A 25,743-nucleotide genomic window follows, 5' to 3' on the forward strand; every position below is an offset into this window, starting at 1 on the left:
CCTCACTGCTCCCAACTTCAATTCTAATTGAAGTTCTTTCTCTCTCTCTCTCTCTCTCTCCTCTCTCTCTTCCCATCCCTCCCTCCCTCTCCCTCACCCTCCATCCCTCCATCCCTCTCCTCCCCCCTCTCTCTCTAACTGTCTCTGACTCTATGTGTATATGTGTCTTTCTGCTTCTATTCCCTCTGAACTTCCTTTCCCAGGTCCTTAAATAAACTCCAATCTATACAATACACAGCTTATGACTGGTACCTTGAGGGCTGGAGGGATCGACACCACAGGCATCTCCAATTGATTGGCATATATCACACATATATAAACATCCACATAATTAAAACCTAAAATGAAGCATGAAAACCAAAATTGTCTCTAAATAAAGTTTGGGGTAGATGTGCAGTTGCCATACGTTCCCAATGATGTTTGGTACTAGTCTGCTTTTATATTGACATGGCAAGACATCATTACCATAACAAACATGAGGAAGAAAGAGCTTAAATAATTTACAAATCCCAGGTCACATTTCATCAATGATGAAGAGTGCTCAAGAACTCAAGGCAGCTAGTTGGAGGTAGGGACACTACATGGAGGCTGCTGCTTACTGAGTTGATCAACCTTCCTTCCTTGTTATTCGGGAGCACCTGCTCAACACTGAGTTGAGCCCTCACAAATCAATAAAAATCTACAAATACCCTGACAGACTTGCTCATAGGGACTCTGCTGGTGGTATTTTCTTCAATGATGTTCCTTTTCCTGTATAAAGGTAGCTTATGTCAAATTGAAAAACCTAAAGCAATAACCAGGATGTGGTCTGAATGAGAAGACCCCCTATAGGATCAATCATTTACTCTGTCCACAGCTGATGGTCCTCTGATGGAAATTATGAAACTTCCTGAGTTCTAGCCCAGCTGGAAAATCATTCGTGTTCTGCAAATATTATCTCAGAGCTCACAGTTCATCTTCACATTGAATCTGTGGTAAACCCTATAGTCAACAGTAACCTGACATGCCCCTTACCCATGGTCAGGATAATTTTCACCTACTGCTTGCCTCACCTGCATGAACACTGTCTCTTGTGACACTCCAAAGAAGTTTTCCTAATTGTTCCATCCAACTCATACACCCAAGGTTGGTTTGCAGATTGAACCTGTTTGTAGTTCTCTAACAGTTTATGTAGGTACTTTTTACTATTTTTATATAAAAGCCCTCACCAAATTCCAGCTAGATTTGGATATACTGCAGATCCCAGGTCTCTCAAATGGGAGAACTCGGGGAATCCAGTTGAGCCGAAGCAGAAATGAAGAATTATGAATCATGTACCCTTGACAGCCTGAGCCCTGGCTCCTGTGTACAGAACTCATTCCTTCCTGAACTCTGGACTCACACATATGGTTGTAACACTAAGATCAGAAGGGTTCACGGTACAGGGGTCCTCAGTTTTCTATAGGAGTTCAGGTTGAGTGAGGATAGTTCTCCCTTCACTTTATAACCTTCATCTGCATTATGTAATTAATGTCTCTAGAAATTATAAATAGGAGGTACAGACATGGGGACTTGGGTACTGGAAGGATTAACTCTTGAGAACTAAAATCTGCCTCCTCACTCTAACTCAGCTCTTGGGTCTAGAATCCTGAAAAGAGTGTCTCAGAACAAGTTGCTTGCCCCGGTCCTTGACCTCCTGAAATGAGTCACAACTGCCTTTCGAGTCCTACCATGGGGACCAATATGTCTGTTATTCTAGATCATTTTACTCTCAAGACATCTGTACATACTTAGAACTTCTGTGTATCTAGGAGGTCAATTTGTTTGTGTGGACTATATAGTCACTTCATAGTGACTATGTTGGGATCTTAATTTTAAGAACCTTATTTTGTTGAAGATAAAACCAAATAACTGCCACCTGTGATCAAAATAGCTCTTGTGGATCCAAGGGGAGATGTTCCTATTAGAGGAGACTTGCAGTTTTTATAATTCTGAAACTTGTGATTTTTAATTAGGTTAGTATTTCCTCGAAGATCTCTCTCTCTCTCTCTCTCTCTCTCTCTCTCTCTCTCTCTCTCTCTCTCTCTCTCTCTTTCTAACGTCAGTGCAGGCATTGCTGGACCATGAATAGAGTCCAGTCTACTGCGTGTTACTGCTTCCATGTTCAAGATCATTCTGTGCCTGAATATAAAATTCAACCTAGGAGTGACTTCCTGAAGGATTGAAGTCTATGCTCCTAACCAATTTTAATAAACTCTATTCATTATTAATTTGACTTTGATAGCACCTTAACATTGAGACAGAGTCTTATGCATTTTTAAATCATCCATAGCACCATTACTGAGTGAATTTCCCCTAATCCATTTTCCTGTATGTTAGATTATTAGATCCTAGATGAGCTCCCCAATACTTGCTTTTTGACTCTCTCATGTGTTATTTCTTCCTGATCAGCCTGGCCTCAGGGTCCACTTCTTGTGGCCCTGTGTTCATGATCCATCTGACCTAATGGAGACCTTCTCCTCTATCTATATTCTTCCTTCCCCTCTTTTTTCTCCTTTCTCTTTCTCTCATCATGGTCCCTCCATGTTACCCTCGGCCCTGAGTAACACAGTAATGATGAAAATATGCCTACCACTATTCTCCCAGGTAATTGTCTGTAGCCACTTTGAATTAAAGAATAGGTTTAAATTTGGGAACAAGGTTTACACAACAGAGACTGCTTTACCTATAAAGTTAGCATTTGAATATACAGCATCACTAGGCCCATATCAACACTATGTAGCATCCAATATGCCAGTCCTTGATACCTTACTATAGAAATATTACATGGAGTGTGAATATGGGGCAGTGAAAGGTGAGCTCCTGATCATGCTCAAGAATTGTCTCTGGTCTTCTGAGTGTGTGCTGGAATCTTAGGATAGCATATATACCTATAGGAACAACAGGATGGAGAAGCAAGCTTTGTAGGCTGAACCCTCAAGTAGAGAAGGGTAAACCAGGACACCCCTACTGATATCAGGGAATGTGGAAAGCTGACCCCACATGTCTTCTCTTGGACTGAGAGTAAGTGCTACATTTTCTTGTTGAGGGACTATAGGGTTTGCAAGGAAATGTGACCCTTGGTTTATATAGGTAGCAGCCACACGCGCAGGAAGGATCAATCACATGCTTCAGAAATCTTACTACCTTGCCTCTTCAGGAGACTCTGCTACTAAGAGGTTCTCCTTAGGGAAAGTGGGACAGGTTTTCATGTATATGACTCTCTTTCTGGTCTCTGGGGTCCAGAAGGGAAAGCAAGAAAAAAATTCTGATGCGTGCTTTAGGTCCCCAAATATAGTCTGTCTTAGTGAGTTTTTTATGAGAACTTGAGCAGAATCTCTATGATTCTGTCATTGCATATAAAGTCTAAACATCTCAGAACATTGGTTGCTCTTATAACACTATTTATTTCAGCTGCAGCTCTCCTTATTTTCTTTCTGCTGTGCCTCGTTCTATAGACCACACTTAACATAGGATATCTTTACTTTATTTTGAATAGTTTCCAGTTCCACAAATGGTGATTGGATGCTTTAGTGACTTCTATGAATCCTCTAGGGAATTATGAATTTTATCAACAGGTATTGCCCAATTTGCTTACTACATGTGATTTTTCTTACATCAACCTACTTTTTACATGAAATGCAAGTACTTCTTGAGATTTATGTGGATTGGTATTATTATAGTAAACCTATGCCCACCATATACTATTTGATTTTTAATTTGCTCATTCAGGTTTTAGTGACTTACTTTGGAAAGGGTAATATTTAGCCCACATTAATATTGCACTAGCAAGCATCTGGTTGACAAAAACTGTTCTTTTCTGGCATTAGAGACATGATAAAACACCTATTGCTGTCAGAAACCAGGCTTTGACTCTAGCTATTTTTTAAGAATACTACAGGGATCTTTTGTGTGAAAATAACAGACACACTATTTAATAGTCTTATTCACTTGAAAATTGTATACAATGACATGCCTCATACACAGAAATGAGATCACATACAATTCCTCTTGAAACCAGAATCTAAACATCTCTGGATAGTGCATCAGACTCAGGTGGGGAAAGGCTGAATGTTGACACCAGAGAATAGAACAGACAATGGATAAGGACCTAAAAATACCTGAGATCTTTCTTCACATAAACTAGAGTAACCTGTGTATCAAGAAAATAGGGATTAGGAGATAGCAAGATGCCACAGGTGGAAAAGGACAAGGTGAAAGCCCAGTGGACCCAGTGTGATAGTTCTTCCTGGTTTTAAACTTGATTATATCTGGAATGATATACAATCTAGAAATGAGGGGTACATCTTTGATCCAGATCTTGAAGCATAGTGGACATGAAAAGTTGGGACCCTTATGAGATAGTATATGCCTTTAATCCCATGAGACTGAGGCTAACATACCTCTCAGTTCAAGGCTGGGACACAGCAAGTTCCACATCCATGCATGGTTGTACCCACATTTAGTCTAAGTCATACCTTCTTCTAGAGGCCTATATAAGGACAATGGAAGAAGGAAGTCTCAGTCTTCTTAACATGCTTGCACTTACTTGCCAGCACATCTTTTGCAGCTTATTTCTTCAGGATTCTAGCTTATACAGAAGACCATATGACACATCTAGCCCCATGGGACTGAGCAACTAGTATGTTCTTAATCTTTCTATTCACAGATGTTGGATTAGTTGGACTGCAGATTGTAAGTCATTGCAAAAAAATCCATATATGTAGATGTAGATGATGTATATGTGAATAAATTGTGTGTGTGTGTGTGTGTGTGTGTGTGTGTGTGTGTGTGTGTGTGGTGTCATAAGATTTATTCCTGTAGAGAACCCTGAATAATACACCAGGAGACAACTGTGCTAAGCCCAGGCCTTGCTTGGCTTAACACCAAAACCAATGTCCTATTTGCAAAGGATTTATTACAACAAGCACAAAATTCATATGAATCTGAGCCTTTATTTTCTCCATAAATTTTACTCATCACATGAGTCAATCACACAATCTGACAAGAAGTTTCAGTGCCATATACAATGCTTTATTAAATCAAAAACCATGAAGTTGCAGCTCAGTGAAAGTTAAAGTTCAATCAGGATAGAGGTTTCCAAGCCTTGTCTGTGTTGGAGCATGAGAGATAACAGAGGAACACAAAGTAAGGGTGGAGATGGAGTTTGTTGCTGCCCATGACCTCTTACACCATGCTTGAAAGACATACATAAAGTCACAGTCAGAAGTAGAAAGAGAAGGCACCAGGTCTTGAAGCCACATTGAAGGGGAAATCAGAACAGATATTATATGGCTGGGGTATTAAGTCATCTGTCTTACCCTGTAGACAAAAAGCACAGGAATAAATGTGTTTAAATGGTGACATACTGAACAGCACATCACATGTTCACACTATCCGAATTTCAAGAATTCCCATACCATGGAGTTCTCTCCTCTGTTCATCTCCCTCCTGAATACCAGGCCCTTTAGGGTATCATCATTTAATGCTGTAATAGAAAGCTGGACATCCTAGGAACTTTATCTCCTATTGAAAAGAGAATTGAGTCTAAGTCAAATCCATTGACAATAGAACTAAATGAGGAGATATAGGCTAGCTATTATTCCTCATGGTCTTCTTTCTATATTGTTATGAGTTGAGAAGGAAATAGCCACCACTGTTACTATTGTCAAGACAGAGCATAGTTGTCTCTTGTTTTACTCTTAGAAATAAACCCTTTTATTAGAGCTCATGGATGCAGCAGGCTGCAGAGGGCCTAGAAAAATCTCCCAATTTTTATCTCAAATAAGTTTCCAGAAATGTGACTGCAGATTCAGATAAACAAGATGAAGGACCGTACATGAAGATCTGGCTGTCTGGGTTCCTATTCTAAGTATGAAATTTCCCTCTGACTTCTGAGAACTGAGCATCAAGTCTCTGCCAATTCTGTCATGGTTGCTATGAATGTGTGCACTTCACAATGGAGTTACTGTCAGCACATAAATCCCAGGCTAAATTAGCAACTGTGTGTGGGAAATCTGCTGTCATGTGTCAGGTCACACACTCAAATCAGGTTTGAAATTCCCATTGAGATGTGAACTAAGATTCATTCCATCCTTTGTTTACTTTTATTCCTTCTCTTCTGTATCAGAAGTCACCACTGTTCCCATAAGCAGGGCTCTAAGAACCAGAGAAGTCATAGTAGCCATGGATGGGAAGGTGCACATTGGCAGCTCTGGAAAGTGAAGGGAAAGAAAACAAGTATGAGTTCTCTGACCTCCAGCTCCCATTCTTTAACCCATTCTAGTTCTCCTAAAGGATTCCCACTTTCTCTGAATGGTCTCTGTACACACTTGTCCTTTCTCTATCTTAGGGTGATGCACTCAGGCAGTCCCTCATGAATCACATGACATCTGTATCTCTGCTCTTCCCCAGGGCATCACCAAGCTGCCTATATCTGCCTATATCCATCTCCTGCAGGCTGGCCCTATACCTCTTCCATGTCCTGATTCTGCTTGTTCCCATAACTCTGCCAGGTTAAGGTTGATTTCAGTTTGGTAGACATTCAGGGCCTCAGTACCCAGCTCCTCAGGGTAATTTTTTTCTGTCAGGTCTGTCCCTAGGATTTGCATGTACTTTAAGCATGTCTGAAGGAAACAATTGAAAATTTAGGGCATTTTGTAGTCTTCCTGAGGATCTATCAGAGATCAAGTTACATTTTTATAAATGGACAGGAGAGTTGGCAAAAAAGAGGGATGCAAAGACCACACAGTAATAAATATTTAGGGACTGGGTAGGGTAATCTGGAAAGTTTGAGGACCAGCATGAAGCAGAACAGAGGATTTTCTGTTCTCTCTCTAGGGATATGGACTTCTCATACTGAACAGGTGAAGATGAAAGAGTCAGCAACGCTGGAGTCAGACTACAGAGTTATTGTGCATGGACATGGAACAGGTTTGAGAGAGTTCATGGTTCAGAAAACAAATGGGAGGACATGCTGTTATATTGACAGTTTGAACTGTCCTGAATGAAGGCTTATCCCTCTGGGACTTATTCTCAGAGAACAGGAGCTGCAGTCTTCGAGCACATGGGGAATTTCCTATCCATATCTCTTCTAAACAAAATTACCTTCCCATAGCCCAACTGTGAGAGGAATGACTTCCCACATTCAAACTCCAGATAAGTCTTCACATCCTGTGTGCAATCTAACCCCCCCACAGTTGTCTGATGCTCTAAGCTCTCTTCCCAACTGTAATCCAAGTTGTCAGGTCTCCATTCATTGAGATATAATTGGGGCCAGTGATGCCTAAGAATTCTAAGAATCCATGAATGGAAATCCTCTCATGACAGTGCATCTGAGCAGTATGTAGGCTGCAAAGGGATGGCCCTAGAGAGTTTTCTTCCAGGCATTCATTTTTCCATCAACAAACCCCAGAGGCCTCTATAACTACCTTTGGGAATTCTTAAGACAAACCAATCAGGATCCTCCTTTCAAGATTATGAAATGAACAGATAATAGCAGACTCTGATCTCCATCTCCACTCTTCAAACAAGATGAAGACCTCTGTTACTGAGGCTATCTTCCTGCTGCTGCAGGTTCTGCTGGCCATGACCACCGATCCAGATGGTGAGTGGGGTTATACATAGGGAAAGGACCTACCTTAGCCAACAAAGGAGTGCATCTCTAGGGGTGGAGCACCAGGAAACTCAATATTATCCCTATCCCAGCCAGAACCTAGATTCACTTCACCACTTTACATCCTACCCCTGCTCCTTGTTTCCTAATCCTACTTATCCCTGGGGGCTGCATTGTGGAATACCTGGGGTCCTTTTGTGGGGTTAACATCTAAAGAATCACTATACCTAGGTACCCACTTTTTTGGCTTTTTCCAAACTCTCTTCACCTTGCCCTGGCTGCCTCAGCCCCACTTCATCAGTGTTGGCTTTGTGGATGATATACAGTTTGAGAGATTCAACAGCAGAAGAGATGTTCAGAGGACAGAGCACTGTGCGCCATGGATAGATCAAAAGAAGCCAGAGTATTGGAAGGATAACACAGACCTCGTTTTGAGCTATTTTCAGAATTTAACAGAGATTCTGCAAAGGATGCTCAAAATCTACAACTACAGTGTAACTGGTGAGTAAGTCTATTCAGAAATTCCAAATTTCCACCTCTCCATGGGCCTGATCCTGGTCTTCATGACCATGTTTTTCTCCTGGAAAATGTGACCCATGGCTCAAGAGAGCCTCAGGACACTGTTCTGATTTTCTGTCCACTTAAGACCAAATTACAGTCCACTTGGAAAGGGCATATGGAAGAGACCATTTCTCCGCAGGGTCCTATCAATTGTTTCGGCCTGTTGGAGTGTCTGAAAGTGGGTTCTTGTTCAGGATATCACACAATCCAGAGAAGGTATGGCTGCTATGTCCTGCCTCGAGGATATTTCAGAAATGGATTCTTTGAAGTAGTCTTCAATGACCATGATTACATCAGACTGAATGAGGACCTAAGCACTTGGACCCCAGTGGGCAAGTTTGCTGAGATTCTCAGAGAAGAGTGGGATTCATCAGGTTTCACACAACGTGTGAAGACTTACTTGGAGTTAACATGTGTGGACTTACTCCTCACTGAGCTGGAGTATGGAAAGGAGATTTTGCTGAGAACAGGTAAGGACAGAAACTGCCCCATCTGTTCTGACACAGGAGCTCTGGGATGCTGAAATACTAACTTTATCTTTCATCAAATGGGAAATATGGCTTGTGGGTTTCTTGAATCAACATGAAAGTGGGACTCTCTCTAGTGCTAAGCATTCTCTTAGGAGAGATCATTCTGTGAATTAAGCTGCAGTTCCTTCCATTTAATTTGTGAACCATGATATCTTCCAGAACTGTTCACTGTGCATTTACAATGAATTTGAGTCCTATCCTCAGTCTCTCTGAGTCTTTAATCTCCTTCCATTCAGAACCAGAATGCAATCCTCCTACAAGGAGATACAGCATTTCCTCCTCTGTACTGGCTCATGTTGATTCCAAAACATTTCACTACTACACCCATATCTTCAATTTAGGTTGCTGTGTGGGGTTGACCCCTTTCCCTCAAGCTAACTCTACTGTCCATTCACACAAAGTTACATGTGCATTGATTGTTTCCTAGGAAAAATGTCAAGTGTCTTAAATTTCTGATTGTTATCCCCAGATACCCCCAAAATACATGTGATCCGTAAGGTCAGACCCGACAAGAAAATCACTCTGAGGTGCTGGGCCATGAAATTTTACCCTGCTGAAATCACTCTAACCTGGGAAAAAGAAGAAAGCAATCACACCCCAGACATGGAGGTCACAGAGACCATGCCTGCAGGGGATGGAACCTTCCAGAAGTGGGCAGCTGTTGTGGTACTTTCTGGAGAAGAACATAGATACAAATGTCATGTGAATCATGAGGGGCTGCCTAAGTCCATCACCATGAGATGGGGTAAGGACTGGAAGTGAGCATAGACATGGTTCTGAGAGTGGAAATCCTCAGGGAGAGCTACAGCAGGGGCAAGATAGAGGGCTGAAGGTAGTCTTCACTCTGCTTCCCTTCATTTCCTTCCCAGTGCCTCCTGAGCCCATTTCTTTTATGCATATTGTTATTGTTGTGGTTCTTGGAACTCTGCTTATGGGAGCCATGATGACTTTCCTGATATGGAAGAGGAGGACTAGAGGTAAGAAAGGGTCAAGGACTTAGTTCATGTCTCCAGGGAAATAACAAACCCAAGCTGTGAGAATGCCCTGCCACATGACAGCAGATTTCATCCACATAACTGCAGTTCATACAGGGCAGATGTGCTGAGAGTAACTCTATTGCCAATCATAAAGAATATAATAAACAGAATAATTACAATGATAGAGATGGCAGAGACCTTATTCTCAGCACTCAGGTGTCAAAGAGATATTTCCTTTTAGAGTAAACTTTCAGTGTTCCAGACACCACATTTCATGGATAGGTTTCCATCATGATCATATGGATCTAAAGACACAGTTCTGTACACTTATCTTACATAAAGGCCTGGAGATCCCTCTAGGCCATCTTCACCCTGCTGCCTCCATGACCTCTAATATAAGAGCATGTTTCCAGGTTAAATAGGAACAGCTATGTTCAATCTAATCAGTAATAAAAATTGTGACTCATCCATGGGAAACATATTGATATAGAAAAGAACCCACTGAGTTTTGCTTTCCTTGCCACAGAGAAATGAAATTCCTTGGATGCCAAGCTTTCTGTTACAGCATTAAAAAGAGACACGCTAAAGGTCCTGGTGTGCACCAGAGAGAGGGACAGAGGGTAGAATCTTGAGGGATGGGGACTACTGGAATTGGGGTCAATAGAATGAGTGATGAGCTGTTGTCTATATAATCATTTAACAATACATATCAGTGTTTCTTCTTTATTCTTTTTACCTACAGGTTAAGAAAAATGTGGTACAGAGCCATTATACACTGTTTCTGACTTCTCCTCCTCCCATGGTGACTTCTCTTTCTACATCTGACTGTGACTAGGTGTCTGTCTCCTCTGAGCACAGTGTAAGCAGCTCACAGGCATGACAAAGCCTCAGCTTGACACTTATTGTTGGTATTCCTCATTCATCTCTCATATTCCCACACAGGCAGTGCTGGGAAACCTCTATCCCTGATTGGAATTTAGCTTTCACCAACCTAGCATCTCATGCTCCTCTCTTTTCTTAACTATTAGCTTATGTTAGTACAACTTCTTGGCAGATGGTTTGATGTCATAAAATGAGTAAAACTTGAAGACAAAATAAAGCTCACACCCTTATGAAATTTGTGTTTTCTGTGCGAAATCCATTGCCTGTATGGCATTGGTTACAGTGTGGAGTGAAGGGAGCCCTAGGCTGTGCACAGTTGTTGCTGGTTTCACCTGGGCTTTCACATTGTCCCTTTCCTCCTGAATAATTTTCCTGTCTCCTAATACCAATCTTTCAGTACACCCATTCTTCTGGGTCATGTGATCCAAAGGTCTCAGGCATTTTTCAGCCTTGTCCAGGGTCTGCGATGATCTCTTGGGTGAACAGTCTGTTCAGGCCTTAGTCTGGTGTTAAATCAGGAGAAATTTAGATTATTGTTTCAACTTAAGTTATACTTGTTTTCAGTTCTGTGTATGAGTCTGGTGTCCTTGTCTTCTTTTCTCAACTGTCAGTGACAATAATATGAAGTTTTTCTGTCAAGTAACACAGATCATCTCTCTGCTAGTCTGTCCAAGACATGAGAGGTAAAACCTTGTTTCTGACAGCCTTGGGTAGTATAACATGTCTGACAAATCCATAGAACTCAACTTGCCAACATGATGTTTGCAAGTTCAAGATCAACCTGAGCTATATACTGAGGATATGTTATAAAATAAATTAAAAACTAAATGATATAAGGTAGATATAGCTCTACTAGCTTAATATCAATTAAAAGAAAGCAGAATTAATATTTGCTTTTCATATAGGAAGAAGCTTTAGTATAAATAAAGTCACATGCAATAAACTTAAGGGCTCATCCTACATACCCCCTTCTCTATCCTGATTCTCTGTTGGGTGTCCATACTAACTTAACCTGGTCCCTCACACATAGAAGTACAAGGTACATCCTTGATCACAATCAGGACTCAGTTGTCACTGTGCTCATATTGATACTCCATGTAGTATTTCCAGGACAAGATATCCAGGCATGACCTCTGGAGTGCCATTTTGAACTTATGCCCTTCAGAAAAGAATGTGACACATAGGATGAGATTCAAATTCTATGAATGGACAGATTTGTCCTGAACATGGCATAATTAAAAAGAAGGCTACCTTGGGCTATGGTCAGATTCTACCCATGTGCTTGTGATCTCAGCTCTGCTATTAGAACAGAAGAGAAGTCTTTGAGGAACCCCTAGCCAGATGAATATCTTATCCCATGTTGGAGTGAGAAGAAAGCAATCAGAGGAGTGGGGAGAGAAAGAGGGACCTGGGTGGGAAAAGGGACAGGGAGTGGAAGCAGGGAAAATGACCAGGTATTGGGTTGGGAGAAAGACTGAAACCCTTTGAAAGAGCAGATAGAATGAACACAGGCATGCTCAGGAGGTAGGAGGTAGAGGGACGCTCCAGAATGTTATAGAGACCTGGGAGGTGAGAGACTCTCAGGATTCAAAGGGAAGAACCTTGGATGAAATGACCTACAATGGGGAGAGAAAACTTATAGAGCCCACTTCCAGCAGAAAGACAGGGCATCAAGTGAGAGAGGGGAGTGCTATTCTACAGTCAGAAACCCTGACACATAACTTTTTACAGAACTATAAGGATAAAAAGGAAATAGCCTGAGGAAGAGGAGGTCCAGTGAAAGATCCCACAAAGGATCCAACTCCCAGGGAAGCCTCAAGGCCTGCCACTATTACTGAGACTATGGAGTGCTCACAAAAATGGCCCTATCATGATTGCTCTCTGACAGACACAATGAGCAACTGAAAGTGTCAGATGTAGATATTTACACCCAACCAATGGACAGAAGTTGCTGAACCATGTGATTAAAATAGGGAAAAGCTTTAAGAAGCTGAGGAGGAGGGCAACCCTGTAGGAGGACCAGTATTCTCAATCAATATGGACTGCCTAGATCTCTAAGACACTTGACCACCAACCAGGCAGCATATACCCACTGGTATTAGGTCCTCAACACATATCCAGCAGAGGATTGCAATGTCTGGTTTCAGTAAGAGACAATGCACCTAACCTTCAAAAGACTAGAGGCACCAAGGAGTAGAGAGCTCTGCTGTGGTAGGGACTGGGGGGGGGGGGTTGGGAACATCCTCCTTGAGACAACGGGTGGTAGGAGGTATGGGATGTTGACTAGTCAGATGGTGGACTAAGAAAGGCATTAAATCTAGAGTAAAAAAAAGATTAAAATTTAAATATAAGAAAATCATAGGAATAAAAAAATCAAAAGTCTTGCAAGACCCTATTAATAGGCACAAGTATCCATGGATCCTCAAGACTTGTTTTGATCCAGTATGAAATTATCATGTATCATTTTCAATAAAATAAGGTTCATAAATTTGTGCTCATAACATAGTCATTATTGATTAATATAGGTGAGAGAAGGCAATTTACCTTGGGAATACAGAGAAATCGTAAATATAGAGAGACATGTCTAGACATATTTAGAACAAAATGGTCTAGCATTGCTGGCATGTTGGTCCCCATGTTGGGACTCAGGAGAAAGTTGTGACTCAAACCAGTAGGACATAGATGAGGGTAAGGCAACTTGTCCCCACACACTACTCCCAGTATACTGGCCAGAAGATTTAGGTTATAGTAAGAAGGTAGGCTCTAGAATTACTAGATTGCAAGAGTTAATTTTTACATTAGCCATCTCACCATGTGTTTGGGACTTGGTTTAATGCTTGGATTATATTTCTTGGGTTTCCAAAATCACACTGGAATGCACATGTCTGCATGTAATACACTGAAGGTCTATGCCTTTCATTGGCAGTGATTTGTAAATAGAATTGCCAGTGGCCAACAGCTGGACAGGGACATAGAGGCAGGATTCCTAGGATTTGCACAGAAGGAAGCAGGAGGAAGGAGGAGGAGGAAGAAGCTACCACGTGAGGAAGGAGAAGCTCCAACTATGAGAAGTGTATAGAGACTGCCAACATGAAAATGTCAGGAATTAGGCCTGGGAGGACTGCAAGCCTGAGTCCAGGGTAGCAAAGATAGAATATGGATTTCAGTAAGTAATAATTCAGGAGTTTCTGAGGAGAGCCACTAGGAATGTGGAAGTTTGGATATGGCTCATTGAGCTGTTTAAGGCAAATTAAGATAGAAGGGTAGATGTGTGACTTTCATTCGTAAATTCAGAGAATATGAGCAATAGGAAGGATCTCCTTCAGGCACAGCTGGGGAGATTAGAGCAGACCCATACTACAGCAACAACCATGTCTGTCATTCCTATTGGCAATACCTAGAGACACCAACTCCCTAATGCCCATGAAGGTTATAAAGTGAAGAGAGACAAGTCCTGAGTCAGCTTGTAGGCATAAGCAAAAGAGGAATCCATTGACCTTGAACTTTTCTAATCCCTGTCCTTGATCCAAAAACATACACATGAGTCCTAAGTTCAGTAGGGAAAGAGTCTAACAGAGGACCCAGGGCTCAGATTCCCTAAGGTGCATTACTTATAAAACTCCATTTCCATTTTAACTCACCTAGACTCTCCATACTTCCCTATTGGAGAACTAGTTTCTGCTGTGACCACCAAACCTACCTGGTATTTCTTGAGGACAAGAATATATGGCAATGGTAACATATAGAAAGTATCAGAGAACTACAAAGAGGTTTAAACTGCAAACCAAATTTGGGTAATATGGTTTCTGTGGTACAAGGTTAGAATATACACTTTACAGAGTCATAGGGACAGTATTCATTCCAGGGATACAAGTGGTAGTTGAAATGTCATCTAGAATATGGTTGGGGGATAGGTCAGGTGACTCTTTATTAGGGGTTTTAGAATGGCCTCCATGTGAGCTATGAGGACTGGGAGAAGATTTGGAGGACACTAAGGGTTCTTCCAGTTAGAATCCAGATAAGGGAATTTCATATCTTCTTCTCAAGCCCCAGAAGCTGAGGATGAACTGAGCAAACAACTGAACCTCTTAAGGACATTTTTATTCAGAACTAACCTGGCTCTTGTTTGGTTTTGTCAATTTTACACAGGTTACTTTATACAGGAGAGTGAAACGCGGTGGAGCAAATATCTTCATCAGATTTCCTCTGTGCAAGTCTTTCAGGGCCCAAATCAGTGCTGGGCTTGTGTTCCTTGATTATAGATGAAAGCAGGATAAGCAAGCCAGTAAGCAGCAGTCTTCCACGGAGTGGGCCTTCCTCCATGATCCTCCCTTGAATGCTTGGGCTAACCACCTCACTGTTGAAATGTGACTTTGGGCTTTGTCAATGAAATGAACTCTTTATTACCCAAGAAATGAACTCTTGATTCCACAAGTTATTTTAGGTCACAGTGTTTTGTCACAGCAATAGCAAATCAGACTACAACAAACAACCATTAGGCATGTATGTGAACATCACAAATATTTTTTAGAAGGGAACTGGTTTTATGGTTCACTTTAGTTTTTACTACCATGTATGTTTGTGTAGTGAATAGACATGTGAATAGCCAGGTGATACCTTTGCAGTGTTGAAGAGTATATCTAATCCCATGGAGCTGGAGTAACAGGAGGTTGTGAGTGGCCCTTTGATGATGCATGGACATGAATTAAGGTCCACTGCCCTTTTAAATGCTCAGCTATCCTTCTAGTCCCATTGTAGTGATGTCTTTACCTTGTTTTCTTTGTTGGATTCCAGGCTCTGGAACAATTTGATTCGCCTGAAATAATCTCAACCACTTAATGAGGATCAAATCTGCGTGTCAGACCATCTAAATATGGAGTCTGGATTAGGAAATGCAGGTTGCTTGTTGATTAGATGAAGATTTTCTTCAATTGTGTATTGATACATCCTGTCCAGTCTAGTCCTGAAAGACACATTAAATACAAGAACAGAGGACCAAGCATCTGGCAAAAAATGAAATATGAGCCACAGATGATCTCAGAGCCTGTCTTAATTATGGTTTCCATTGCTGTGAAGAGAAACCAGGACCAAGGCAACTCTTTTAAAGGACAACATTTCATGGGGCTGGCTTACAGGTTCAGAGGTTCGGTCCACATTAATCCTGGCTGGATGCATGACAGCAACTGTGTAGGCATGGTGCTAAAGAATGAGAGTTCTACATCTGGATTTGAAAGCAAGCTGGAGAGACTGGCATCTATTTGCAGTTAGGAGATGGGGCCCATGTCCCATTCCCACAATGACACTCTTTCTCCAACAAATAGGAAACATCTACACCAGAAGGCCAAGCCTCCTAAGAGTGAAAGTCTCTAGGTCAAGAACATTGAAGCCACCATACAGCTCTGGGATACAGCAGAAAGGGAACATCTGAGGTAGAGGAAGTCTTTCTTATGCTGCATGATCACTGCTTCCCATTTCCTATCCTGTCATACCACAGCCATGGGAGTTGCCCCAAGACCCACAAATACTATGGCTTACCCTGATGACTGTACCTGTCCTGTTGACATCCTTTGATTCCTAGGCAATAGGCTAGGAAAGTAAAGTAAAATGAAGGCTTTTGTTTCTCATTAAAGTTTCCAGTTCTGGTTCCTGATCCTGCGGTTTCCTTGTGTCACTCTTAAGTCATGCCCTTTTCCTGGACAGCTCAGGCCACCTACATTAAGATTTGTCTTCCTGGTGATCAGAAGTCACAGAGATTTTAAGAAATTTAGGAAGGAATTGGTGCTCTGTTCGTGAGTATGCATACTATATCTTTATGATGCCAAATGTACAAATGGCAGAAGCAGGGAAAGATAACATACTACTGATCTCTACTGACCTTGAACTCAAATATCTCTCCAGTGTCTTCATGATGAAAAATACAGACCCTTGGTACCCAGAAATGCATCACAATACACTGCATATTTACATTGAATATTGTAAAATCATTAACCATTCATGTTATGGTCACCATTTAATATCTCTGAGATTGAGGGCCCCGGTGTTCTTGCCATTATTCTCTTCTTGGGTTCCATGCAAGCACAGGCTCCTCTGAAATATCTGTGTTTACATCACCATCATTTAATAGGACTGATATTACCTTGGTGACATAGTTTATGTCTTTGGACTGGTACAGCTTCCATGACCTGTTATTCTCTTTCCATGGGATGAGATGTCCTACTCTGGATTCCTCCTGCATGTGGACACAAGCATACACAGAAGTTAAAAACTAAAATGAAGCATAAAACTTAGTATGCTCTGTCAAAAACATATTTGGAGCGGTTTTGAAATTGCCTTAGATGCCCAATGGGAGTTTTTACTTGTCTCCTCTATTGCCATGACCAAAGACCATGGCCATAAATAAGGTGATGGTGAAAGAATTTATTTCATCTGGCAAGCCCCAAGTTATACATTACTAGGGAGGGAGTTCTTTAGTTAGTGTGTAGGGGGGAGGGTTGTGGGCTTGCTGTACATTCCAATGTATTGTAGGTGCTTGCGGAATCTAAGAGATGATATCATGTCCCAAAGAGCTAGAATAACAGGAATTGTGAGTGTCCCTTTGAGGAGTTCTTAAAACAGTTCAGGAATCCCTATAACAACTACCCATGCTTTCATTGTCAATATTCTTCATCTCCTTTTATTTCCTGGATCCTAGGGAAGATCCTGCACCAGCTGCCAAGGAATAAATCTGAGAAGCAGATCACCTGAGAAGGAAATTCGAAGGAAGAGCAAGTGGCTTGTGGATTTTGTGGAGAACTTCCCTGTCATGTGTTTATGTTAGACAATCTTGTCTATCCCAGGCCAGTAGAACATTCAAACGCCTCAAGCCTTCTGCTTCCCATTTCTTATCTTGCTAAGCCAAAACTAAACTTTCCTGACCATAGATCCAAACTATGGCATCAATATAAAATTAGAACTAAGGAACAATGTCTCTGTAAACACAGATATTGCAAAGGGAGGCAATATGTGCACAGGATCCAAGAAAAGAAGAAGGACAAAGACCAGAGTTATGAAATGTTGGCCATTACATTTACAAGGTTGGTAGCATAATGTCCTCTAGAATTTCCCTAAAGTCATCCAGAGAATTATGCCAGATGCCTAGGTAAAGATTCTGTGGAGGGTTAAGTCTGTTGTAGGAGAGAGACATCGTGCAGATAACTGAACTAAGAATCATCAGAGACCTGTCAGTACCAAATTATACTCCTCTACTCTTTCTGCTTTTCCTCTAGGCCACCTGGGGACATGGTCTGCCTGGCCATTGAAACCTCAGAAAACTCCTCTATCTTCATTGCCTCCCTCAAAATCTTTGACATAAGATCATCAGGAAGCCAAGTCACACTCCTGATATAGCCAGGAGAGTGCCATGACATAACAGTGAGTCTATGCAAAATCCAGAACAGGACCCAGAGCTGGACCCTTTATTGGGAGACATAGCCCTTTGTTTCCATTTTCTTCCTAGATTCTGTCAACCAATATGACATCTTGGCTAGAACTCAGAAGTATAACGTGAGAAAGCAGTCTTCAGTCACTGTTCCCAGGATACCAGAGACCAGAGGTATATCTGCAGTCAGAACGGATGTCTCTGGAGATTTCTCTCCAAGTAGTTAATCCTTCCATGACTGTTCATTTCTCTGTACCTCCCACTGCCAATACTTACAGATGCCAGTAGGTCTCGTGATAAAGCTCAGAGTTGTTTTTTGAATAAGAACCAGTCTGGAATAAATTTTTACCATCATTTAGGATGAAGAACTCATAACCCCTCTTCTCTCTTAGCTCCTGGCTCTGCCACCCCCCCCACCCGGAATTGACTCAGACTCTGGAAAGTCAATGCTGGTTCTGAGGAGGGAATTCCTTATTCTGAAGACACAAGAACTCTGTGTAGCCACATCACAGGAAAGGGATATCTACACATAGCTCTAATCCTTCTAGGCCCTCAGGGCTCCACATTCAAGCTGCTCCTTCCAGGCTTTCTGCAACATCCAGGTCCAGATATGTGTATCCTGATCACCCTTCAGCCAAGTGAGCTTTCTGAATTTCCAGCAGGAATACAGAATCTCAGTACATATTGGTTTCAGGCTCTTACTACCTATGTTATTACTAGGCCCTTTCCTATAGTCTGGTTCATATTCCATGTTGTGCTATGTGCCCATCTGATATCTAGATTGTGGGAAGCAATAGAAACATTGGACATGCTCTAGTACTATAGGCTAAACAGATATGTTGTCACTAAGTAGATAGGGATGGACCAGCTAAGCAGGGATATTTGAAAATTGGTTTTGGCCACTGATCTCATAGATTTCCACAGGAGGGAAAGCATTGTCTATAACTCGAACATTGGACATGCTCTAGTACTATAGGCTAAACAGATATGTTGTCACTAAGTAGATAGGGATAGACCAGCTAAGCAGGGATATTTGAAAACTGATGTTGACCACTGATCTCATAGATTTCCACAGGAGGGAAAGCATTGCCTATAACTCTCATGCTGTGGTTGTTTTCAACATTTGTATCTGTTACTGCTTTTTATTCTTCCCCTTTAATATTTTTTTTCATTTTTCTTATGTGTAAGATTGTTTTTTCTTAGACATATGTGCATGTAACTGATTGTGTCTGGTGTCTATGGAGATCAAAAAAGGACTTCAGATCCCCTGGTACTGTGAGTACATGTGCAGATGCTAGGAATTGACATGAGGTCTCCTGAAAAAGCAGTCATTTCTCCTTATCGCACAGCCATCATCCAGCCAAGAGTTCTCCCCATGCACATGAAAATTCTTCCTGTTACCATATAATAATATTTTTGAGCTCTCTGTCTTAAAAGAGGCTCTAGTAACTCCTTCTTTCTGGGTGGGCACTTTATAGACCTATTCCTCATTTATGAAATGAAGACATATTTTTGTTTTGGCTTTTATATTTTCCTACTTTACTTTGCTAATAAATTCAGAAATGGCTGTACATTCCTCCCCATTTTAGACAGCTATTACAGATGTTGCAGATCATTTTCATTATTATGAAGCATCTCCTTATTCACTATTTAATAAAATGTTCTTCATCACATTCTGCTTATTAAAATTAAGTTGAATAGGTGAGCAAGAGGGGAAAAAGATCCTAAATCAGAGAGCTAAGGGGTTCTCATGTGGGGACCAAGAAGTTTACATCTGGATAAAGATGAGGAAGGATGCCATGGCTAGGATAAAATTCCAGGGATGGGTCCACTTGGCTGTGGACTAGGCCAGGCAAGAATGTTGGGTTAGAATATCTCAGAATCTGCACAGATATTATACCTAAAATACTTTATAAATATTACCATCTTTACATCATTATACAGAGAGCAAGGTTGGGTATAGAAAACTGAACTTTCACAATTGACGACTGACTTTTTGATAGTTTTTACTTAAATATATGAGTACTGAAACATTTAAGAACTTGGTCAAACCGTGCTCTCCTTCAAAAATAACATGTTTGGACACAACACATACTTAATGTTCAAATTTTTTCTATGTAGATGGATGTAGTAGATGACAACAGATTCATTTAATTCTCAAGTTCACAGGCTAAATAACCTTTATCTTTAAATTTAATGACATTTGACAAGGGTATATTGCCTGTCGGTATGTCTCTGCGACAAACCTCTTCAGAAGAGAGAATATGATCATAGGGATCAAAGTCACAGAGAGTTGTGAGCAGCTGTGTGGATACTTAGAATCCAACACAGGTTCCCCATTTGACAGGTTCATAATTTTTGCTTTTAATTTCAGCATTCAGAAGGTATATGTAAAAAGATTTTTTTTCTCTTCCATTTCATCATAATCTACATAGTAATTCCCTTGCCAGGGAACTTTAAATAATTAGACCCTGTCTCAAACAAACAAACAAACAAAAAACCAAAAAAAACTTCCAATAATATTAATAAAATATTCAATTATAATATAAAATATTTTAAATCTATTAAAATATTTAATTATAATTATTTAATAATGTTCAAAATATTCTTCTTGTGGCTACTGAGATGGCTCAGCAATAAAAAGCACTTGTTCTTGCAAAGGACAATAAATTCATTCTTAGCATAGATATTAGGCCATACACAATCTTCTAATATTCTACTTCCACTCTTTATGGTGACTTATTTTGCCTTTACAGGCAACTGGCTCTACTGGCTCTATTACCATCTCTAATACACACACACACACACACATACACACACACACACAAAGAGAGAGGCAGAGACATGTTGACAAATATATTGAAACAGGCAGATAGAGGCAGACAAAAATACACACAAAATTACAAATATTATATATATATATATATATATATATATATATATATATATATATATATATAAACACTATATCAAATTGACACACAATACCAGCCTATACAACTGCTATGAACATAGTGGATCATGTGTTCTTATTACATATTGGAGCATCTCCTGGGTATATGCCCAGGAATGTTATAACTTGGTCCTCAGGTGGTACTATGTCCAATTTTCTGAGGAAACTGCAAACTGTTTTCCAGTGTGCTTGTACCAACTTGCAATCCCACCAGCAATGGAGGAGTGTTCCTCTGACTCCACATGCTCACCAGCATCTGATGTCACCTGAGTTTTTTATTTTAGCAATTCTGACTGGTGTGAGGTGGAATCTCATGGCTGTTTTGATATACATTTTCCTGATAACTGAGGATGTTGTACATTTCTTTAGGTGCTTCTTGACCATTCTCTATTCCTCAGTAGAAAATTCTTTGTTTAGATCTATACCCCATTTTTAATAGGGTTATTTGATTTTGTGGAGTCTAATGTCTTGAGTTCTTTGTGTATATGGGATATTAGCTCTCTATCAGATATAGGATTGGTAAAGATCTTCTTCCAATCTGTTGGTTGCCTTTTTGTCCTATTGACAGTCTCCCTTGCCTTACAGAAACTTTGCACTTTTATGAGGTCCCATTTGTCTATTGTTGATCTTAGAGCATAAGCCATTGGTGTTCTGTTCAGGAATTTTCCCCCTGTGTCCATTTATTCAAAGCTCTTCCCCACTTACTTTAAAAGTTTCAGTGTATCTGGTTTTATGTGGAGTGTAATGTATTTTCTAGATTGTTATTGATATGGGAGAGCCTAATTCACTGGTGGGCAAGTGTTCCTGGATTATATATGAAAGCAGGCTGAACAAATCAGTAAGCTGCTCTTCTCCATAGAATGGTTCTGCCTCCATATTCCTGCCTTGAATTCTTGGGCCAACTTCCTCACTGATAAAATTTAACCTGGGACTTGTCAGATGAAATGAACCATACTTAGGAAGACTGTATGGCAACTTCACAACTGCTGCAAACTTGTTTTTGAGAGAGGGTATTGGTTTTTAGGCTTACTTTCAATTTTTTACTTATGTATATGCTTGTGTGTTTCTAGTCCATGGCAATTGATTGAAGATGGCTGTACAATCCAGAAAGTATCATCTAATCCTATGGACCTGTAATAACAAGAGGTTGACTGTGGACCTTTGATGATACTAGGAAATGAGCTCAAGTCCACTGCACAAGCAATAAGAACTTTTACAACCTAAGTAATCATTCCAATCCCAGGGTTGTAATTTTTCCCTGCTTTACTTTCCTGGATTCCAGTGTCTGGAAGATATTGACTCACTGGGTAGATCCTCTGACACTTACTAAGAAGTAAATGTGAGATGCAGACTTCCTAAATGTGGAGTCTAGATGAAGAAAGAAAGGTTGCTTGTGGATTTGATGGAAAACTTCTCTTTCATGTATGTAGTTGAGACATCCTTTTCAGCCCAGGCCTGGAGAACTTCCCCCCGCCCCCCCCCCACACACATGATTTAGAGCCCAATCTATACCTGAGCACAGCACCAAGCCTCTGGCACAAATATGAAATCTGAAGCACATCTGACCTCAAAGCCCTTGGATTAAGCAGGGAGGGAACAACTGAGAGAGGGGAAGTCTTTCTCATTCTGTATGACCATGGCTTCCTATTTTCCAGCCTAGCCTGCAGCAGCTATAGAGCCATGGCAGCTGCCACAGGTCAGAGACTCAAACTATGGCAACAAGATAAAATTAGACCTAATAATAGAAGCCCGTGTGAAAACAGGTGTGGCAAAAGGATGCTGATTCTGCATAGGACTCAAGAAAAAGGTTAGAGAAAGTACACCTTGGTCCTTAATCTCAAGAGATATTAAGTGGTAGTCAAAACATGTGTGGTTGACATTTGTGCAAGGTCTGCATGAACGTGAAGTGTATTGTACTGCATTCTGGGTCTTGTGAGTATGTGGAAGTTTAGCCCAGTGTCATAGGGAGACATTCAAGAGACTTTTGATTTTGGGATTATCAGAAATTTGTCAGTAATATATTATCTTTCTCAGCTCCTGACATTTCTACTATTGCCTTTTAGGGGCATGGTGGGCAAGACCACTGCCAGAGCATCTAACTCCATCCCAGATTTCTTGATGCTTCTTCAACATCTGTAATTTCTGACAAGAGGAAGCCAAGGCTTGTTGCAGGTAGCCTCAGCATACCATTTACAGTCCAGGCTGGCAGCCTTGTGGGCTTTCACTCATTGAATATAGGTATTCAGAAAAAGTACCTCACTGTGAAGCTGCAAAGACTCTCCACAGCACCACCACATTCAAGTGAACCTAGCCTTGGCCCTAGACTTTCCAGACCTTCCAGGCACCATATTATCTCTTTCCCTTCCTGTATTCCTGCATCATCCATGTCCAGATCTCTGTGCCCAGTTCACCACCAGCCTGGTGAGTATTTTCGGGTCCCAGGAGGTAGGAAGAGACTCATTTCATTTTGGCCTCAGGCTTCTACCAGTTGTGCTATTTCCATGGCCTTTTCTCTGAGGCTGGCCCTTATTCATATTCTATGGTAGAATTTGTGTAATACTGGCAGATCATGGGACACAATTGAGATTTAGACTTGTTTCCCTACTACATACCAATCAGGGATATTGATCGTCAATAGGTAGATAACAATGGATCAAATCAGCAGGAATGTCGGAAAAATAGTTTTGGCCACTGAAGTGATTGAGCCTGAGGGGAAGCATTTTCTATAATTACTCCTGTGGCTGTTTTAAACATTTGTATCACTTGTTCACTCCCTTTGTCCCTCTTAACTAATTTTTCACTTTTATTATTTGTATGGTTGTTTGTCCTACAATATGTTCATATATCCTGATTGTGCCTCATGAAGAATTAAGTGTTGAAAATCCTGGCCCAAAGATTCTTTCTGCCTTTGACCATTTATGTTCCCTGGATAAAAGAAATACACACCATTTATATTTTTAAATATACCTTATACAGCACAATAGCTGGACAGCTACCTATCCTCCATGCTATTAGAATCTTCTTTCCTATTAATAACCCCAAGTTATCATTTACTATTTACTATGTTCCATGTGGGCTGCTCTTAACCCAATTGGACAACCTTCTGGGCCATGTTCTCCTGACACTTAGTCTATGGAAGCTCTCATTTTTCCCTCCTGCATGTTCTTTTTCTTCCACACTGGCATCCCTCTTCTCTCTCCTCATGGTCCCCTTTCCCAAAAGCCAGCAAATCCCCAGCCCCACCTTGGTCTCTTCTGCTGAGCTACTGGCTGCTGGCATCTGTTTTTACCAATTAAAATTATCTTTGGGGGAGGTTTACAGGGTTTACATAGAGGCTCCAGGCCTTGGGAATCCACAATTACGATTACAGTGGATAGTAAAAGAAAAAATCCTTAAGAGCCTCATGTCTATAGAGATCAAGAAAGGTTTTCAGTATCCTTGTGACTGGAGTCAGATGGTTGTCTATCAATGTGCAGATGCTAGGAACTGAACCAAAATCTCCTAAATGAGCAGTCAGTGCTGTTTATCACCCCCAATCTCCAATCCTACTCTAATTCTTCCTGATAAAACATCTTCAACATTCTGGAGTTCTCTATCTTAAACAGGTCTCTGGTATTTCCTTCTCACAGGGTGGATACTTTATAGACCCACTAATTCCCATTCATGAAATGAGGAATTTTTTTTTGGATTGTAAAATTTCCATACTTATAGACAGAATGGGGGAGAATTAAGCAGGAGATCAGATAGGGAGGGCAAGGCAGGTTTCTGTATCTGATGTGGGGGAAAACAGAAGAAAAAGACAGAGAGGGTCAGGAGAATGAATGGAAATTTGCAGCATGGTTGGAGATGTGACTGGGAGGGTATCTCCAGCATAGCCCAGAGACCTGTGATGTGGGATCCTCCCTGGAATCAATGAAAGTAACCTTAGCTGAGACTCCCAGCAGACATGATATAAAACAAGAAGAGACTATGTACCCCACTGTAGTCAGGCAGGTACTCCATTGTATTGATAGGGACACTATTCCACACACAGTATTTTTTGACCTAAAATTTATCCTGTCCATAAGAAATGTGGGGACAGGAGATAGATCCGTGAAGAAGAAATGTCCATCCAATAACTGCCCTAACTTGAGACCCATCCCATGACTAAGTACCAATCACTGGCATTCTATTTGCAGAGAGGATCCTACCATAACAGTCCTCTGAGAGTTTCCATCCAGCAGCTGACTAAAGCAGATGCAGAGACAGACCAACACTCAAACATTGGATGGAGCTTATAGAATCTTATGGGAGTGTTGGGTGAAGAATTGAGGTCCCTGAAGGGGACAGGAACTCCACAGGAAGACCAACAGAGTCAACTAACCTAGATACTTTGGGGATCTAAGAGACTGTACCACTAACAAAAGAGCAAATTGCCTGGACCTACGCTACTACACATATATAGCACATGTAGAATTAGTTCTTCATGTGGGTCCCACAACAACTTGAACAACTATCCCTAAAGGCATTCCCTGTGTGTGAAATACATTCTTCTAATTGGAATGCCTTTTCTGGCATCAGTGGAAGAAGATATGACAAGCTCTGCAGAGTCTTGAAGTAGAAGGGAGGGGGTAAATTGAAGTGGGCCCTCAACCATCTCAAAGGAGAAGTGGAGGGGGATAGTGCACAGACTCTGTGAGGGGGACTATGGGGCAGTGATCAGAAAGAAAAGTGAATTTAAATAGAACTTTTAAAATCCCAAGAATATCTAATGGGAAATATGAAGATAAAAACAGGCAGAAATTATTTTA

At 40.9% G+C, this 25,743-nt stretch overlaps 1 protein-coding gene across 2 annotated transcripts; it reads left to right on the forward strand.

The window, feature by feature from the left end:
- Positions 1 to 7,551: 7,551 nt before the first annotated feature.
- LOC110335756 (class I histocompatibility antigen, Gogo-B*0101 alpha chain-like) lies at positions 7,552 to 10,729 on the forward strand. Of its 2 annotated transcripts, XM_029531223.1 has the most exons (6): positions 7,552 to 7,624; positions 7,865 to 8,134; positions 8,389 to 8,664; positions 9,194 to 9,469; positions 9,594 to 9,701; positions 10,444 to 10,729. In XM_029531223.1, the coding sequence occupies exons 1-6, from the start codon at positions 7,552 to 7,554 to the stop codon at positions 10,446 to 10,448; spliced, it is 1,008 nt and encodes a 335-aa protein (XP_029387083.1). In that variant the 3' UTR covers positions 10,449 to 10,729. The 2 variants fall into 2 exon arrangements, with proteins under 2 accessions (XP_029387083.1, XP_021073755.1); XM_021218096.1 differs by lacking the exon at positions 10,444 to 10,729 and having other exon boundaries at positions 9,594 to 9,724.
- The last annotated feature ends 15,014 nt before the right edge of the window (positions 10,730 to 25,743 follow it).

The sequence above is a fragment of the Mus pahari genome, chromosome 18, assembly GCF_900095145.1.
Source record: "Mus pahari chromosome 18, PAHARI_EIJ_v1.1, whole genome shotgun sequence".
Classification (NCBI taxonomy): Eukaryota; Metazoa; Chordata; class Mammalia; order Rodentia; family Muridae; genus Mus; species Mus pahari.